Source organism: Ascaphus truei, chromosome 10, assembly GCF_040206685.1.
Source record: "Ascaphus truei isolate aAscTru1 chromosome 10, aAscTru1.hap1, whole genome shotgun sequence".
NCBI lineage: Eukaryota > Metazoa > Chordata > Amphibia > Anura > Ascaphidae > Ascaphus > Ascaphus truei.
In genome coordinates, this window is record NC_134492.1 from 9,006,606 (window position 1) to 9,025,209 (window position 18,604).

The 18,604-nt window shown below is 46.6% G+C and overlaps 1 protein-coding gene across 2 annotated transcripts in view; it reads right to left on the reverse strand.

Annotated features, from left to right (window-relative positions):
• DNAJB4 (DnaJ heat shock protein family (Hsp40) member B4) overlaps positions 1 to 18,604 on the reverse strand; it is a 23,212-nt gene continuing 4,608 nt past the window's right edge. Inside the window, exons 1-3 of one of the 2 annotated variants that reach the window (XM_075615750.1) lie at positions 12,530 to 12,991; positions 3,641 to 4,215; positions 2 to 3,100 (exon numbers count right to left, since the gene is read on the reverse strand). In XM_075615750.1, the coding sequence (XP_075471865.1) occupies positions 2,867 to 3,100; positions 3,641 to 4,215; positions 12,530 to 12,740 (1,020 nt within the window). In that variant the 5' untranslated portion in view covers positions 12,741 to 12,991 and the 3' untranslated portion in view covers positions 2 to 2,866. Of the gene's footprint in view, positions 3,101 to 3,640; positions 4,216 to 12,529; positions 12,992 to 18,604 lie in introns of those variants that run through there. The other variant, XM_075615751.1, reaches the window with a different exon arrangement.

Below are 18,604 nucleotides of genomic sequence, written 5' to 3' on the forward strand. Positions count from 1 at the left end.
GGGGGCTGTGAGGAGGATGGGGGGCTGTGAGGAGGAGGGGGGCTGTGAGGAGGAGGGGGGCTGTGAGGAGGAGGGGGGCTGTGAGGAGGAGAAGGGGGGGCTGTGAGGAGGAGAAGGGGGGCTGTGAGGAGGAGAAGGGGGGCTGTGAGGAGGAGGGGGGCTGTGAGGAAGAGAAGGGGCTGTGAGGAGGAGAAGGGACTGTGAGGAGGAGAAGGGGCTGTGAGGAGGAGAAGGGGGGCTGGGAGGAGGAGGAGGAGGGGGCTGGGAGGAGAAGGGGGCTGTGAGGAGGAGAAGGGGCTGTGAGGAGGAGGAGGGGGGCTGTGAGGAGAAGGGGGCTGTGAGGAGGTTGAGGGGGCTCTGAGGAAGGGGTGGGGGGCTTGTGAGGAGAAAGGAGGAGGGGGAGAGAAAAAGATGGGTCTGAGAGATGTAGAGGGGGTGAGGAAAGAGATGGGAGAGGAGAGAGAATGGGGGGCGGGGGAGAGAAACAACCTTTGTTATTTATAATAACATTTAAATAGCGCCCTTACCCAGAGCGCTGTACATTCGTGGGCAGGGAGGGGGCATTAAGGACCGGGCTATGGGTTGGGAGCATTTAAGAGCTTGCTTGGTTGGTGGACAGGGGTTGGGGAAAGGTCTCTGGATTTACTCTGGTCGGTGGCATGGTGATGGGTCTGACAGTGGGGTCAATTGGATCTATGAGGTGGGTGACTTTGGAGGGTTTGGGAGAGGCTTTAGGAAGGGGTGAGGGTAGGGGAGATCATGGGCATTGGGGAGGGTGGAGTGAGGGTGGGGATTGTAAAGGAGGTTAATGGGGGATCATGGAATGTGATGGAGAAGAGATGAGTTTTGAGTTGGCTTCTGAAGATAGTTAGGGAGGGGGAAGATTGGATGTGGTGGGGGAGATTCTTCCAGTGAAGGGGGGCGGTAAGTCAAATGATCGGAATCGAGCGGCAGCACAGGGCACTGGGGGAAGTGAGGGTTGTGGCAGTCAGGGAACGAAGAGGATGGGAAGGGGTGTAGCGAGAGATTAGTGCTGAAATCATATATGAAATATATAGGTATAGAGGAATACCCTTAGGCTGCGTCCATACAGCCTACGTCCGGCAGAGGCGTGCGCAACGTCTATTTTCAGGACATGGTAGATGCGCCGTCGGGGGGGTGTCTAAGGGTTTGTCTGTGAAGCCACGGAGCTGGTTCGCCCTCATTGGCTGAACCGCTCACGTGACCTGCCCGTCGCACAGAGAAATCAGTTTGAACTGATTCCTCGCGCACCGCGCGCCCCCTCCTGTTGTCGCGCGCGGTCTATGGGCGCAATCAATGCCTTAAGGCAATGTGATCTCGCCGCGAGCACGCACGCCTCCGCGCGGTCTTCGGCAGCATGGACGCCGTGTTAGGTGTTAATTTCACACGACACAGCATAGAAAACTGAAAGAAGTAATAATGAACGGTCGAACACACAAAGTGCACTTTCCGTATTGCCAACACACGTTCGGTAACGTGGCTAATACAGAGTGTGGTTCCTATCTGGATCTAGGTGGCACAATGATAACAGAAAGTGACCCGTTGCTTTTTGTTTTTCTGTAACTACAGTAACCAGCACGTCATCCCCCAATTTGGGGATTGTGTGTAAATGAGGCGTACACAAAACCATGTGGTTTTTGAACTGTGATATTTTGTGCCTAACAAGTTCTGCGCCTTCGCCGCCGCAAATTCTATCAAAGACTGTTTGGAGCAACTGCCGGACAACAGTGATGTAACACTGCGTCAAACGCGGACGCAAAAATGCCACCTATAACATATACCAGGATGGAGCACAAAATGCCATATATAACACATACCAGGATGGAGTACAAAATGCCATATATAACATATACCAGGATGGAGTACAAAATGCCATCTATAACATATACCAGGATGGAGCACAAAATGCCATCTATAACATATACCAGGATGGAGCACAAAATGCCATCTATAACACATACCAGGATGGAGTACAAAATGCCATATATAACATATATTGTACCATGATGGAGGAGTCCATGGTACACTGGCGACACACTTTATTAGAGCTCGGCTAGTCCCACGAATTCGGGTATACCCGGGTGTATTCAGGTTTGTGACTGTTTTCTGCCCGAGTGCATTGGGTTATTTCCAGGCAGTGATTGAAGCATTTTATTCCCGCTGGCTGCAATACTGCACAGTATATATATATATACTGCATTACAATTCATGAATTGATGCCATCTGGTAGACACGCGAAGCATTGCAGCCTATTAAATCCTAATCATTATCATTTAACAGATCAGCCGCCCGTCAGCCAGGCATGAACCCAGGCTGGGAAGGCAAACGCAACGGGGCTTGTCAGAGGTGAGGAGCGGCGCATTCCAGGTATCTGCCAGGTACATACTGGGTATTTGCTCGAATAAAGTGTGTCGGTGCAGTAAGGACACGGCGTCTGAAACAGGGGAGCCTGGCTCATATCCCAGTGTCAGCACTCTTTGGTTAAGTCGCTTTAACTCTTTATGCCATAGATATATATAAAAATAAAAAAAGATTGTAAGCTCATGGGGCAGGCACTTCAATATGTTAAGTACAGCGCTTGGTACATTGTCAGCCCTATATAAGAAAACATTATTACGATTGTAGTGTTTGCGTCACCGCCATATTATGCCAGTAGCCCGCCTCCTAGTGGTCGTTTGTTGAAATAGCAACATTCTGCTGAAAGAAATGTTCCGAAATACATTGAACAACATTCATTCTTTCTAATCCTGCGGCACGAGATCTCCCGGTCCTTAGCATACGTAATGTCCGCCCTAACACTGTAACCCTGTGCTGGCACCGCAGTCTGTTCCCCAAGGCTGAGCCTCTATGAAACCGGGAGATGATTTTTGAGTATTTCTTTTGATGACTGCGGAATGCTGTCCGGGAATTTCACTTCGAACTCCACCAGCAGATCCCCACTTTGCTCTGGGTTTTTGGGAAACGGGAGCCCATATCCTATAATCCTCCGCCTCATGCCAGGTTTTATGATTTCATTTATCGTCATTGGTATGCTCCTTCCTTCCAGGGTCGGCACGCTGATTGAACATCCACATAAAGCCTGGAACAGATTATATTACCGCGTGTTATTTTTACATTGCGGCTAAGGCATGCGTTTCATTTACTATCCCAATTGTGATCTACGGGTAACGGTACCAACTGGGTCTTACAACCAATTTTCTTGTGAATTTGGACAAGTGCTGTAATTTTATCTTCCGAAAGTTATGTCGTAGTTTGCATAGGTATTTTATAGTACAGGGTAAGAATTGTTGGTAAAGTGTTGCCTATCCTAACCCAGTAGTGCTCAACTCCAGTCCCCAAGACCCCCCAACAGATCAGGTTTCAGGATATCCCTGCTTCAGCACAGGTGGCTCAATCAGTGAAGCCACCTGTGCTGAAGCAGGGATATCCTGTAAACCTGACCTGTTGGGGAGTCTTGAGGACTGGAGTTGACCACCCCTGTCCTATCCTTGATACATATAAAATATATCATTATTTACATTAAAATTCCCAGAACTTTAAGATTCAGGTACAATCCCCCAATCAAGGTCGAGCAAGCAACAATAAATAATTGTAACGTTTTGTTGCATTAGAAACATACCTCACGTAAGCTGATCTGCAGAGGACACACAATGTTTGACCCATCTCTCTGAAAGTAGGAATGAGGCTTGTCCTTAATGACGAAAACAATATCAGCCGGGATGGTGCCTGGATTCTCATCTCCCTCCTTGGGGAATGTGATTTTGGTGCCTTCTTTCCACCCTTTCTTTATCTCTATGGTCAAAATCTTATCTTCGGATCGTGCGGTTCTCCCATCGTGGTTCATCCGTTTCCTGGAGATCCTCATCCTTTTAGTGCTGCCATGGTAGATCTCCTCCAAAGACACTCTCAGTTCGTGAATTATAGGAGGGTCCTGCTTGCGCCGATGCTGGTTACCGAGTTGGTTTTTTTCTCTGGGGAACCCATTCATGTTGAAGCTAGTAAAGGAGCTGAATGGATCCCCGTCCAATTCCATGTCTTCATCCTCCCGGCCTCCAGGCATCCTTCTTCCAAAGAACATTTCAAATGGATTTGCTCCTCCAAAAAACGCGTTAAATGTGGCGTGTGGGTCTCCATGGAAAGTGTAGTGAAAGTTTCCGCCATGTCCATCTGGAGTTCCAGAACCTCCTTTAAGTCCTATTGATAATTGGTTACAAAAAAAATGAAAGAAAAGGTTAGGGCATGTTTTACGCATCTATCACAGGTCAAAAGAATGGCTTATAATACAATTAACAAGAAACAGTTTTTAATAAGGGAAATATTTAACCCGGGAGAATGTTCTAAAAAGCTATTTCCAATTACTGCACTCTCTGAGGCCTATTCCAGTAGCTCTGAAGTGTGACGACCCGCTTCAAAAGTGCACTTTACACGCGTATGGGCAGGCGTCGCTATTCTGTAAGCCCTTATCACATGTCCAGATCGCATCTAAATGGCTTTTTTAGAAGCGGTTTAATTCTTGCTCTGAGAATTCGATCGTTTTCTCAATAAAACCTGAAACTCGCATATTTTGCCCACACCTGCTATTCTGGAAGCGTGGTTACGCAAACCGCTTCTAAAAACTCTCATTTTATTTAACACCGAGATTGGTATTGCAAGGAACATTTAGAGCCTGAAATCTGGGTTTGGCAGAGAGAGTAAAACCCATAGGCCAGACCGGGGATGGAGTAAGCGCCACCTCAGGTCATTCTGCTTCTAAAGCGCATGCAATCCGGGCTGCTTCAGCTGTTTAACCGCTTTGTCACTATTTCATTTCGCTTCTTGACAGCATGCCTGACCGAGCGCTTTGCCACGGACAACTTCGGAACTACTAGAATAAGCCCCTGAATCTGGAACTTGCTCCCTCCTGATTGGTTGCTGTTGGGTAATGATGCCAATCAGGAGGAGGTGTCAGGAGCCTGGGGGTGGGGCCAATGAGAGGAAAAAACAGCACGGAGCGAAAGCATGTGTGTGCGCGCGCGAGCACGCGTGTCTCAAGCACGTGGCTCCTTTCACCATTATGTCCAGTATTTTTAGAGGAGCCGCCTGGCCACCCTACCCAGCATACTGAAATACTCCAGCATTTTGCTGAGCAATGCCTTGCTGTTCAGCTGGCAGGGAAAGGCTTACCAGAATGTGACTTAATAAAACAGCAAGAGGTCAATCATTTATTTAGGAAGAATGCGAGAGAGGAAACAAATGAGACAAAGTCTGTGCTGGGACCGAAATGTGGGTCCGCAAAGGAATAATCGGCGTTATGCATAAAACCATGGGAGTGCTGCGGTCTTCAGCTATAGACTTGTTCCAGCATCCTCCTGGGTTTATGTGCCCATGGGGCGGTAAACCTCATGGTGACTTCTTACTTTTACTAATAAGACTGGCCTTTTTGTTTCAGGACTTTTTGAGCCCATGCCACGTAACTGGCGCTCACTGATAATGCCAACGAAACCGGAGACCAAACTAAACATGTGGTCAGCGAAGCCTGACATTTCCTAGAATAAACACTGAGTGGGAGCTGCTGGGGGAAGGTTAGATGCCAGTACAGTAAAATAACTGCAATGTTTTTCTTTATATAGAGCAGGGGTGGACAACTCCAGTCCTCAAGGGCCACTAACCGGTCAGGTATGGGGATATCCCTGCTTCAGCACAAGTGGCTCAATCAGGTATGGGGATATCCCTGCTTCAGCACAAGTGGCTCAATCAATATAACCCCAGAAGGTTTGATTATGGCAAGAATTATAATTATATCCAGACCGGGTTGAGATCCAAATGTATCAGGGTCTTATAGGCCAATCTCGTTGCTTAATCATAGTTGGCCAGTTGAATTTCTTAGGGGCCTCTAAATAGGGAAGTATTTGTAAATCAAGGGTTTTCTTTACCCTAATCCCACCCTGTCCTTATCAGAGAACCAATCAACTTAAGTGGGGGGATGACTCTGGCTGTACAAGTGACACAGTGACATCACACATAGGGGAGCAGCCAGAGAAAATCAAACCCTTCCCAAGTTTAACTAAATGAAAAATACTTATGGGTATCAGATTTAGGTCAAAAGGGTATCAATTAGCCAGTTGAGACCCCTTAAACATGTCACAGGACTGCGGGGAGATCTCAACTACTCCTTAGTCACATAGGCCTTTTGGCATTGCTGATTATAGTCCTCACAGCTAATTAACCCTTGTTTGGGGTTCATCACTTTGAAGATCTTGCAACAGACTCAATTCCAGGACTATTGTTATTGCTTTGAAACCTGTTAATTTATATTAGAACAGTGCTAGTAACTGAGCATTTTCTCTGTTTCCTGATTGAATTGAACCTGTTGTATTGAGAGGGGGATTGCAAACTTTATTTGAAGTACCTCATATTAGATATTATTGTTCTGAGCATTTAAATCCTGGGGTTAATTTAGAAACGTGTAAGCTAGAGTGATCCTAAGCTTTTACATGTGATCTTACTTTTGTATCCTGTAGTATATGGCTGGGTATAATTACAGAGGGGTGACTTTTATAGAAACATATTCTCACACAGAATATGATCCCTCTGCCCTTGTATTCTGTGATGTGTAGCTGGATATAACTACAGAAGGATTATTGTTATAGAAACATATTCTCACACGGAATCACAACCCTCTGCCTTTGTTCAGTCAAAGTGGCTGCATCTGCTCAGTTCCTCTGATCACTCTCATAATTCTGCTTATGCCAAAAGGACTAGACACTAATGTGAGAATTAGGAAACATAATGTGGTTTTATAATAATGTTTCTTGATATATATATATATAAATATCTAAGGATGTCTGCACATCCCTCTGTGATAGGCTGAGCGGCCTTTTACTCAACCAGGACAACCAATGAGACTGCATATCCTGTGTAATTAGACTGCACGTTGCCTGTGTAGCATCTACTATGAAGTGTCCGTGGAGTTCAAATTGGAGTTGAATTGGAGGTGAAGAGTACAAGAACTGAACTCTTCACTTCATCATCAACCCTGCAACTGTCAGAACTTTGCTTTCTAAACGCTCTGACAATTGTTTCACATCTAAAGACTCACTTTCTAAGCTGCTGTTTAACCTTCAGTGCTACACTGCCCCCCCAGGCATGATTTATACACCTGCTCTTTCACATCCTGCTCCTCCAATACCTGGGACCTATCTCCTCCTACCTCTCTAGCTGCATCTCATTGTGCCCTCCCAGGTCTGATTTATACATCTGCTCTCTACCAACCTACTCCTCATCTCCTCCAATACCTGGGACCTATCTCCTCCTACCTCTCTAGCTGCATCTCATTGTGCCCTCCCAGGCCTGATTTATACACCTGCTCTTTCACATCCTGCTCCTCCAATACCTGGGACCTATCTCCTCCTACCTCTCTAGCTGCATCTCATTGTGCCCTCCCAGGTCTGATTTATACATCTGCTCTCTACCAACCTACTCCTCATCTCCTCCAATACCTGGGACCTATCTCCTCCTACCTCTCTAGCTGCATCTCATTGTGCCCTCCCGGGTCTGATTTATACATCTGCTCTCTCACAACCTACTCCTCATCTCCTCCAATACCTGGGACCTATCTCCTCCTACCTCTCTAGCTGCATCTCATTGTGCCCTCCCAGGTCTGATTTATACATCTGCTCTCTCACAACCTACTCCTCATCTCCTCCAATACCTGGGACCTTTCTCCTCCTACCTCTCTAGCTGCATCTCATTGTGCCCTCCCAGGTCTGATTTATACATCTGCTCTCTCACAACCTACTCCTCATCTCCTCCAATACCTAGGACCTCTCTCCTCCTACCTCTCTCCCTGCATATCATGATGCCCTCCCTATTGCTTTTTCCTGTTTGTTCTTTCCTCACTCCTTTGTAAACTTTTCTGTTCTCTCCAACTTCCCCACTCTCCTCCTATCCACATTTCTTCATCTCTCCTGCCCTCCACCTCTGCTGGTGCCTATTCACTGCACCACTTTGTACACACCTTTCCCAACAACTTCTACACCCCTCAATAAAAGAGCACCCCCAAAAATCCTGTTCTCACCTCCTTTCTCTCTACTCCTCCTTCTTGCTGTTGGGGATATCTCTCCTAATCCTGGACCCATGGCCGCTGACAGAGGGGGAGAGCTGGGCCCGGCGGTTGCAGAGGTCCCAGCCAGGGCTGGATGTTGGGCCCCAGCTCTCCCCCCTGCAGCGGGCCCAAACCCTCTCTCTTCCCCCCTGCAGCGGGCCCAAACCCTCTCTCTTCCCCCCTGCAGCAGGCCCAAATCCTCTCCCTTCCCCCCTGCAGCGGGCCCAAACCCTCTCTCTTCCCCCTTGCAGCAGGCCCAAACCCTCTCTCTTCCCCCCTGCAGCGGGCCCAAACCCTCTTCCCCCCTGCAGCGGGCCCAAACCCTCTCTCTTCCCCCCTGCAGCGGGCCCAAACCCTCTCTCTTCCCCCCTGCAGCGGGCCCAAACCCTCTCTCTTCCCCCCTGCAGCGGGCCCAAACCCTCTCTCTTCCCCCCTGCAGCGGGCCCAAACCCTCTTCCCCCTGCAGCGGGCCCAAACCCTCTCTCTTCCCCCCTGCAGCGGGCCCAAACCCTCTCTCTTCCCCCCTGCAGCGGGCCCAAACCCTCTCTCCCCCCTGCAGCGGGCCCAAACCCTCTCTCTTCCCCCCTGCAGCGGGCCCAAACCCTCTCTCTCCCCCCTGCAGCGGGCCCAAACCCTCTCTCTTCCCCCCTGCAGCAGGCCCAACCCCTCTCTCTTCCCCCCATGCAGCGGGCCCAAACCCTCTCTCTCCCCCCTGCAGCGGGCCCAAACCCCTCTCTCTTCCCCCCTGCAGCAGGCCCAACCCCTCTCTCTTCCCCCCTGCAGCAGGCCCAACCCCTCTCTCTTCCCCCCATGCAGCGGGCCCAACCCCTCTCTCTCCCCCCTGCAGCGGGCCCAAACCCCTCTCTCTTCCCCCCTGCAGCGGGCCCAAACCCTCTCTCTCCCCCCTGCAGCAGGCCCAAACCCTCTCTCTTCCCCCCTGCAGCGGGCCCAAACCCTCTCTCTCCCCCCTGCAGCGGGCCCAAACCCTCTCTCTTCCCCCCTGCAGCAGGCCCAAACCCTCTCTCTTCCCCCCTGCAGCGGGCCCAAACCCTCTCTCTCCCCCCTGCAGCGGGCCCAAACCCCTCTCTCTTCCCCCCTGCAGCGGGCCCAAACCCTCTCTCTTCCCCCTTGCATCCTCCCAAGGTAGCGTGTGTCTGGTTTTTTTGGTTTGTTTTTTTAAATGATCCTGTGTTTAATCAGGAAACTGGATATTTTGGTAAGAGCATATTGCAAATGCTTGTGCTCTGTATAATAAATGTGCTTCTCCTACAAGAGACGCTTGGGCTCTGCTTTGGGGGCTTATTGTGTTAGAGATGGGGGGGTTATTGTGTAAGATATGGGGGGGTTATTGTGTTAGAGATGCGGGAGAGTTATTGTGTAAGATATGGGGGGGTTATTGTGTTAGAGATGGGGGGGTTATTGTGTTAGAGATGGGGGGGTTATTGTGTTAGAGATGGGGGGGTTATTGTGTTAGAGATGGGGGGTTATTGTGTTAGAGATGGGGGGGTTATTGTGTTAGAGATGGGGGGTTATTGTGTTAGAGATGGGGGGTTATTGTGTTAGAGATGGGGGGTTATTGTGTTAGAGATGGGGGGTTATTGTGTTAGAGATGGGGGAGGGTTATTGTGTTAGAGATGGGGGGGTTATTGTGTTAGAGATGGGGGGTTATTGTGTTAGGGATGGGGGGTTATTGTGTTAGGGATGGGGGGGTTATTGTGTTAGAGATGGGGGAGGGTTATTGTGTTAGAGATGGGGGAGGGTTATTGTGTTAGAGATGGGGGGGTTATTTTGTTAGAGATGGGGGAGGGTTATTGTGTTAGAGATGGGGGGGTTATTTTGTTAGAGATGGGGGAGGGTTATTGTGTTAGAGATGGGGGGGTTATTTTGTTAGAGATGGGGGAGGGTTATGGTGTTAGGGATGGGTTATTGTGTTAGGGATGGGTTATTGTGTTAGGGATGGGTTATTGTGTTAGGGATGGGTTATTGTGTTAGGGATGGGGGAGGGTAATTGTGTTAGAAATATGGTTGGCACAACAGGGAGAAAGGGGGGATGAGAGGGGAGAGAGATGGGGAGCTCCAGCAAGGCCGTCAAGGCGGGTGGCAGTGCGGCATCTAACAGCATCACCCGGCATCTATTTCCCTGCAAAGCCTCTCAAAATGGCCACGCAGCGTCACTTGGCGCCACGTTACCATGACAACAGACACTGCCTAGCGTCTTGTTGCTTTAGCAATGGACGTCACGTGATGCCGTTACATCATGTGGGGATCCCGTTGGCATGGCAACGCGGCGCCATTTGATGCTGCGCAGCCATATTGAGAGGCTTTGCAGGAAAATAGATGCAGGTAGATGCTGTCAGATGCCACCCGCCAATGGAGGCAAATTAAGCACCGGCTCAGCGAACTAGTGAAATTTTAGTAACAGGTTGGCACGAACCGGTAGAATCCCACCACTGGGTACCCCCACAGAGAGATCGATAGAGAAGGAGGAGGTGTCAGCAGAAGATACACTGAAAGTACGATGGGAGAGGTAAGAGGAGATCCAGGATAGAGCTTTGTTACGAATGCCAAGAGTATGGAGAACGTGAAGGAGGAGAGAGGGTGGTCCACGGTAATATAGTCACTGACAAACCCTACTCAGGCCTGGTGTTTCATGTATCACTGAGAACTTTTATAATGTGGTCTGGCTGGGGTTCCCAAAGGGGAAGGGTGAGAAACATTGGCCAGGGGTTCTCAACTCCAGTCCTGAAGACCCCCCATAACAGGTCAGGTTTTCAGGATATCCCTGCTTCAGCACGGGGTGCAGTCTTCAACTGAGCCACCTGTGCTGAAGCAGGAATATCCTGAAAACCTGACCTGTTAGGGGTCCTTGAGGGCTGGAGATGAGAACCCCTGGTATAAAAGAATGTGTGTATATAAATAATAATGTTGATCTGTAACCATTTAACACTGCAATTCAACTACACGCGTCATGCAGGAAATCACCATTCCTTTGAGAATGATTTATTGAGGCTTGAGGCTTATTTGGACATTTCTGAGACCTCATCTCTTGGTAATATGTTCCTGCTTATACTACGGGTACAGAAATGGTCCTGGAATGTGATGACATCATGCGAATTCGTAGCTCCCTGGGCAGTGAGCCAATGAGAAGCAGACCTTTCCTCTCCTATGTACTGTATGGTACCCATGAGCTAACTTACCATCCAGGCTCCTGTGGAACAAAATAAGTTTCACACGCTACACCAGGGCTCTTTCACTGGTGGCCCCTCGGGGCCTAGATGGGGCCCTTGGACTCTTAGCTACCAAATGGTAAACTATCAGGAGCAAAGTACCATTTTTTCACACTAAAACTCGCTTGTAAGTTAAGGTAATGTAAATATATATGGTACAGATGTTATACATACTTGCAAAATGTTGAAATAATATCATTTTCAAGTTTTTCAAAGCAGCTAAAAATGACATTATAATACACTTGTGGCCCTAATGTTTTCTAATCTGGCCCCTTTGGAGAACTGGTTGAAGGGGCCTGCTCCACATGTACAACCTGTATCATCCCTCCTACTGTCTCTGTACGTTCTCCCTACCTACCAATTAGACTGTAAGCTCCTCGGGGCAGGGACTCCTCTTCCGAAATGTTACTTTTATGTCTAAAGCACTTATTCCCATGATCTGTTATTTATATTATCTGTTATTTATTTGATTACCACATGTATTACTACTGTGAAGCGCTATGTACACTAATGGCGCTATATAAATAAAGACATACAATACAATACAATACAATAGATGCAAACCATTCACCTTCACATTATTCAATTATTGCCTTACCCTATTGCAATACAAAATATGTTGTTGATGAAGCAGTATAGATGCTTTGTACATACAATACTACCCTAGGGTTCAAAATAGTGCTAATACTCCAGAATATTCTCATACCTGTCAATCAAGCCTGTATTGTAGACTCAGGATACATAACACTCTTCTTTATAGGAGAGGAGTTTCTGCACTTAATGTGCATGTTACATTCTACATTTAAACTATATCCACTCTGAAAGATAACGGGATGATTGCACTGGGATAGATCTTGCTGGCTATCAAGTCTAAAAGTCATTCAAGCACTGACAGGGTTAAGACAGGGGTCAGCTAATTCTCTAACATGGGAAAGGCAAGTAACATTAACCCTTTCAGTGCACGCGAGCCCATCAAGCACTGGAAAATCTTGAACATTTCTCACGTTCCCTTCTTCCTAATACTTCACTGAGTTGCAAAGCACTGAGTAATGTGAAACTACTGCAATAATATATCCAGTACTAAAAGATTAAAGGAAATTAAGATGTATATATAATGCAATCCCATCCACAAAGGGGCCTGGGGAGAATATATTCTGCCGTCAGTATTCTGTGATGTAAGAAATAAAATCATACAAACCTTCCTCTCCAAATTGATCATAGATCTCCCTTTTTTTGGGATCACTCAGCACCTCATAAGCTTCTGCGATCTCTTTAAACTTCTCCTCTGCATGGGCAGATTTATTCTTGTCTGGGTGCCATTTGAGAGCTTGTTTTCGGTAAGCTTTTTTGATGTCCTCCTCTGCAGACCCTTTCTCAATGCCCAAAATGGAATAGTAATCTTTCCCCATGTCACTGTCAGAGAAAGCAGACCGGTTCTCCTTTCTTTCTATAAAATAAGGACGTAACTGTGATGATTTGCTCTCTAAATAGATTTAATATAGTCTGGTATAACCCAGAAGTGGAGCCACAGATAGCTGATCCAGTTCTGTGTTCTGTGTAGTTTCTGAATGTGTTATCCCCGAGCGCTGGCTTTTCCTGGGATTAGATTCCTTCCCCTGCTGCTCATATATAGAGAAATCAGCTGCAAGCCTCCCATGTACGTCTATGCTGCCAGTAGAATCCACTAGCTCTTTCGAGAACTTTTTTTAAACAAGGCAAGCTTTATTACAGTACAACACACAGGACACATCTAATATAGAGGATAATATAGACATCAATCTCAAGGCAAATTAAGACCTGAAGAAGAAAGAATAAAGGAAAAGCTAAGTTATAAATGAGTAAAATGTGACTTACAGTATGTCCAAATAAACTGTATACGCACACAGTCTTTCCAGTCTATTTACCTGTCTAACTGTTATCACCGCTATACCTGGTTCCTGACACTTCCACAGTTTGAATAATGGATAGAGAAGAAGTGTCAAATGTTGGTGTAGCTGAATCCCCCTCCTTACCTCCAGTGAAGGGGGAACTGTGCTGCTCCGGCCGGAGCTCCGCTCGATCGGGAGTGGGGGGGCGGCCATATTGCTAGTTGCGCATCTACAGTGCGGCGAGGTGCGCATGCGCAATCAGGAGTGCGCCAGCCATTTTAGTTTTGGCTCTGCACATAGCAGCGGGACTAAATGTCCCAGAATCCTCCGGGGGAGGGACTGCACACATGGCACTGTCCCAGCCAATGGGATTAGAGCTGTTGGAGAAACAGGATATCCTCTGGGACAAAGAGCCAGTGTGCTCAGTGTTGGAGGAGGCGGCAAGACAGCAGGTAGTGTCCAGGGAGCAGTGTCTCCTGGACCAGGCCTAGACTTTGCCCCTTAGACCCCAACTAGGCCCTGAGCCAACCCAAGTTCAGTGTTATAGGGAAGGCCCCAGATAGGGACTCTCCCCTTTAGTACCAGTGTTACGCCGGTGGACGGACGGCCACACGGCGCTCTGCGACCTAGGACCAGGCCGCAGTACCTCAGAACATTCAGGTGAGACCCTTCGGCTGGAGCTCACCTCACGAGGAGGACCAGGATCTGTTAGGAGAGAAGGGATTTGTGTTGGAGGCCCCGCTGCGTGGGACCTGCTCCAACTCACTATGCAAAGCAGCATCTGGGTACTGCAGTACCCAGGCAGGTACCCAATGTGCACCTACATCCACAGGGGGTAACGCTACTTCACACTTGGGTGGGAATTGCTGGGACAGGACACCAGGGGTATTGGTGCCACGGAACCCTCAGTACTTTGGGGGAACTACCATGTGTTGGGTCACTGGGTGTACACTGTGGGTACAGTTATTGCCGTTATTGTATGTGTTAGTAGGTGTATACAGTAAACCGTAGTCATATACATTGTGTGGTGTATTACTTATTACTGTATATAGGTTCTTGTGAGGGATTATCCCACCAACACTGGGATCCCTCAGAGGTGGAGGCGCTACACGCAATGAGAAAGAGCTCACCCCAGGAGGCGGAGGCTTAGGCCTTCTGTGAGCGTACAGGTACAGCAGCATGCGTAGATGCCCGCGTAGTTCCCTTAGGCATAGGGAAAGGGGGCTACATTGGTAACTATGGTATATACTAAACACAATATTAATTGTTGGGGAAATACATATGGATCTATACATGCAAGTTAATGCAACCATAGAGTTACTCCTCCTGGCTCTCTCTGATCCCAAAGTGGACCTCCACCAAACTGGTGAATTCTGGAACACTTGGGCAATTTCAATTTCACCCTACTCCCTTTGTAAACTTATCATGTACATTGACGACCTTGACAAAGGTCAGTCATGGGACCGAAACGTTGGAAGATTTAGTAACAAACCAACCTATAATTTTTGACAATAACCCTGGTGTGCAACTTTGTTTGTTTGATATCTTATATATTTACCGTTTGATCAGCAGTGGTGAGTTTTTACACCCACTTTCTTTTTTATCTTTTGTTCTTTTTTAGAGTGCACCTTTTTTGTATAATGACATATAGGAAATTCACCATATTGTCCTACAAAGAAAAAAGATAGGATGCTATGACATTTTTGCAAAAGCCGGTCAATTGCATAAATCCAGAAGGCAGGCGCTAGAATAATACATTTTTATCACATAAACTGCAGTCGTAATGATTGTCCAGCTTTTGGGGAGGATTCACTATGCTGAGATACAGGGTTCTTCTCCGCGATCCAGCGTTAACTGCTAACTGAGATTGTGGTACAATAGCCATATCGGTGCTTAGTGTATGCCAACAATTAACTTTTTGGAGTAAATAAGTATTAGGAGGTGTAGTGTCTGCATTTTTAGATGGATTTAGCTGGATTTTTAATGTTTATGGATAACATTTATAAATGTAATTCATTCATGTGCCACTATAATTCTCATTATTGTGCAGGATTGTAAAGTTGATTTAAAAAATAAAAATAAAAGTCACATTTTTATGGTATGCATTATACAGGGGTGCGCAAACTTTTCTGTTCGCGCCTCCCTGCCTTCCCTCCCCCCCCCCCTGCTTGCCCCCTCCCCCCCCCCTCTTTACCTGCTCTCTGGCTTCGGCGGTGTCATATGACGTCGCGTTGTCATGGTACGCGTCGCTGAAGAACCAGCTGAAAGCAGGTAAGGGAAGTTACAGAGGCCTCATGCCTTGGGGAAGAGCGCTGGGCCTCCGTAACTGCCGCGCCCAGCCTAGAAAATCCCGTGCCCCGCAGTTTGCGCAACTCTGCATTATAATGTTTACACGATTAAGAATATCACCTTTCTATATTTTCCATGTGCTGTATTTAGTGGTCGCCATATTGCTGTATTGATGAGTGCCACGTTTAGGAGAATACATGTACTGTTTAGTGGGACATTTACCTGGCCCCTTTATGTTTATACAGCATTTTAAATTACTGTCTCATTTATGGATTTTTTTGTTTGTTTTAACTTAGTACTTCTTTGTCCCTTTACCCACACAGGAGACAAAATGGTGGGACCTCTGCTTCTTGAGTGGCAATTAGTACCACACCCTCTTCTCATCCTCCCTGGCTCCCTCCAAGCCATAAATACATTAGTTTACATTTCATAGCATTTAATAAAAGGTGTCATACCCTTAACCATTACCGAAGTTTCACTATCATCTTCTAATCACTTGTAATAGACGTCTAGTAGATGTGTTAATCTGTGGAATGCATTGTTTGGAACCCCCAGCCATTACTATTCCCTCCATTATTTAGGAGACTAGGCCTGCAAAGATATATCCCATTCGCAGTATTCAGCAGAGCTGCAAAAGGTCAGTTTCACCTAGGACCAAAGTAACGGGCAGTCATACGTGTAATGGGTTGCAACCACTGCCTTCACTGGGGCTTAAAGCTTCCCTGACAAGGAGAAAATGACGTCAGTATATTGAATAGGGGACCTATGGGGAAATTTACTAAGGTCTGTTTTGGGTTAACACACCCGATCTGGCGTTAACTACCATTCATGTCAATAGCATTTACCTCTGGATTGGGTGCAGGTTTGTGTAAAGTTTAAATGACAAATCCAAGACCGGTTCTTCATATCTCATATACAGAAATGAGGTATGTACAACTCAATGATTTGCTTTAAGATATTATTTGGCGTATGTCAAATTGGATACATATACATTTATTTATTTTACATTTTGAGGTTACTTTTTAAAAATGGTGCCGGCTGTCAGCAATAAATGTAAGTGCTCAATGAACTGGAAAGAAAATAAATCAGGGCAGAAAAAATTATGATTTTTATTCAGAGTCTAAACATTGAGGCAAAGCTTTTTGGAAAGATTAAAGAAATATTGGTACTGTAAAAGTGGAAGAGGGTTTCTAAAACATACTCCTTTTTTGTTTAGGTGTCATGCTGTGTGAGAGCATTCCCTATAAGGAAAAAACAAAATACAGTATATAACACCCTAGAATATATTATTGCAGGGGTGCTCAACTCCAGTCCAGTCCTCAAACCCAAACAGGTCAGGTTTTCAGGATATCCCAGCTTCACCACAGGTGCTCAATCAGAGGCTCAGTCAAAGACTGAAGCAGGGACTGATTGAGCTGCCTGTGCTGAAGCAGGGATATCCTGAAAACCTGACCTGTTGGGGGGGCTTGAGGACTGGAGTTGAGCACCCCTGGATTGTCAGACCCTCCAATATTTTGTGGGTAGGTACCACTGTTGTTCCTCTACTCATGCCAGTCAGAAGTATTTATCCCTGATGAAGTGATAGTAATCACGAAACTCGTCAGGCTTTTGGATTCTGTTGGAACGCCAAAACGCGTGTTGGTCTTCCCATTCACAACCCAACGACTGGGATAAAACACGCATCACCAGTAACGTCACTGAGGCGATAGCGCGGAACAAGCACAGTCCATTCAACGTGGAGAGAGACGCACCCCGCTAGGCGAACCTGCAGGCACCTCACTAGCCCCCCAAAAGTGTGAACGCTGTTTTAATCTCGACACCTTGTGAGTTTAATACCACTTGTTTTTATTCATGTTATATTAAAAAAAAATATTATTTTTCTCTTTTGATTTCTAGAAGCATTTCTAAGCAATCCGTATGGAAGCCTCATAACATATGCTGCTTACTACACACACTTTCTGTGTCATATGTACATCTGGCCTTACAGGAGCCAAAAACATGTAGCATGCCTGCTAAATAAGTACAGTTGGAGGGTATGGATTATGTGGTAATCACTACCTATATATTTTCTTTAATGCCCACTTCAGTTGTGGAAAACCTACTTTTAATTGTTTTTGACTTCCATACCACAATATATCGCCACATTCAGGGCCGTCTTAACAGCATTATAGGCCCCCGGGCAAAGCAGTGCACTGGGCCCTGCCAACTCTCCGCTGCAAGTCGTAATTTCTCTCCTTCTACCGAGTTAGCGGGAGATTTGAATGTTGAGGCGGGTGATAAATTAGTGTTAAATTCTGGTCTGTGCATAGATTAGCATGGGGCCCCCGGGCAACTGCCCAGCGTGCCCATGCGTTAAGACGGCACTGGCCACATTTGCTTCAATTTGTTATAATTCATCTTTGCATCATAAAAATCATGTCCATTCAACAAACTTCTGGGTGAGAGACCAAAAAATAGAAGTCATTCTGCGTAAATGCATAACAAATGTACAGTAAATGCATAACAAATGTACAGTAAATGCATAACAAATGTACAGTAAATGCATAACAAATGTACAGTAAATGCATAACAAATGTACAGTAAATGCATAACAAATGCATAGCTGAAAATGACACGTACAAGATCTCAACTAACCTTTCTTAATAAAAATGATTAAATAGTGCAATGAATTAATTCTTACAAGGAAATAACTATTTCCCACATAGCCGGCTCTGTAACCTCCGCTCTCTCCCTTAATGAGCAGGCAATGATTTAGGCCTGAGTTAGGGATAGGGTTAGGCTGGCGTAATAGGGTTAGGCTGGCATAGTAGCGTTAGGCTGGCATAGTAACGTTAGGCTGGCATAGTAATGTTAGGCTGGCATAGTAGGGTTGGGCCTTATTTACCCAGCTCATCAAGTATACAGTCTCTACCTTCTTACAAACATTTTTTGCTATACGTTTATAACTCTTTTAGGGCGTTATTCTATATAGTCCAAAGTATTAGTTCAGGGTGTTTGGTGGCGGAAGATTCCCAATGGAAGTCAATAGGGAGTTTTAGCTGGAATGGCCACTTCGGACTATATAGTTACTCCCTTATAGCAGCAGTCCAAGCTGCCACCCCCCCCCCCCTTTAATA